The 531-nt window shown below is 59.9% G+C and overlaps 1 protein-coding gene across 1 annotated transcript in view; it reads right to left on the bottom strand.

Annotated features, from left to right (window-relative positions):
- Positions 1-6: 6 nt before the first annotated feature.
- Positions 7-531, bottom strand: part of PTBP1 (polypyrimidine tract binding protein 1) — an 11,483-nt gene continuing 10,958 nt past the window's right edge. Inside the window, exon 15 of the mRNA XM_077760637.1 lies at positions 7-493. Within this exon, the coding sequence (XP_077616763.1) occupies positions 357-493 (137 nt within the window). The 3' untranslated portion in view covers positions 7-356. The remainder of the gene's footprint in view (positions 494-531) is intronic.

The following is a 531-nucleotide window of genomic DNA, read 5'->3' as shown; positions in this document are numbered from 1 at the left end:
CCCGCGGCGAGGGCCCTGCCGGAGCAGCTGGTTTTAAGGCACAAGAAAGCCCAGTCGAGGTCCGGGCGCGCCCACCCCGCAGGGGCTGCACAAGGCACGGGCTCGGGGGCTGGGGAGGGAGGGGGCCGCGCTGTCCACTGCCGCCAAGAGCCTGAGGCCGGCACCCCATCTCCCCAGGATGAGCAAGGTTAATTGGATTTAATTTTTTTTTTTTTTAAAAACAGGTAAACTGATTTCTCTTTTAAAAAAATAAAATCTCTGGTCTTTTAAGGTCACTTCAGCTGCTTTTTAAAGTGGCTTTTCTCTGGAATGATGGAAGTTGTGGCCGGGCGCCAGCGGGCCTGTCCCTGGCGGCCCTAGATGGTGGACTTGGAGAAGGACACCCGCAGGTGGTGGTTCTCGCCCAGGTCGTGGTTGTGCAGGTCGATGAGCGCCTGGATGGCCTCCTCCACGGAGCCCATCTGGATCAGGGCCATCTTGCGGTCCTTCCTACGGGACACACAGGGCCAAGGGCCTGGGGGGGGGCGGGGC

Source organism: Crocuta crocuta, unplaced genomic scaffold, assembly GCF_008692635.1.
Source record: "Crocuta crocuta isolate KB4526 unplaced genomic scaffold, BGI_CrCroc_1.0 scaffold443, whole genome shotgun sequence".
In the NCBI taxonomy this organism is placed as follows: domain Eukaryota; kingdom Metazoa; phylum Chordata; class Mammalia; order Carnivora; family Hyaenidae; genus Crocuta; species Crocuta crocuta.
The sequence above is the reverse complement of the archived record's forward strand: the minus strand, read 5'-3'. Positions and strand labels throughout refer to the sequence as shown.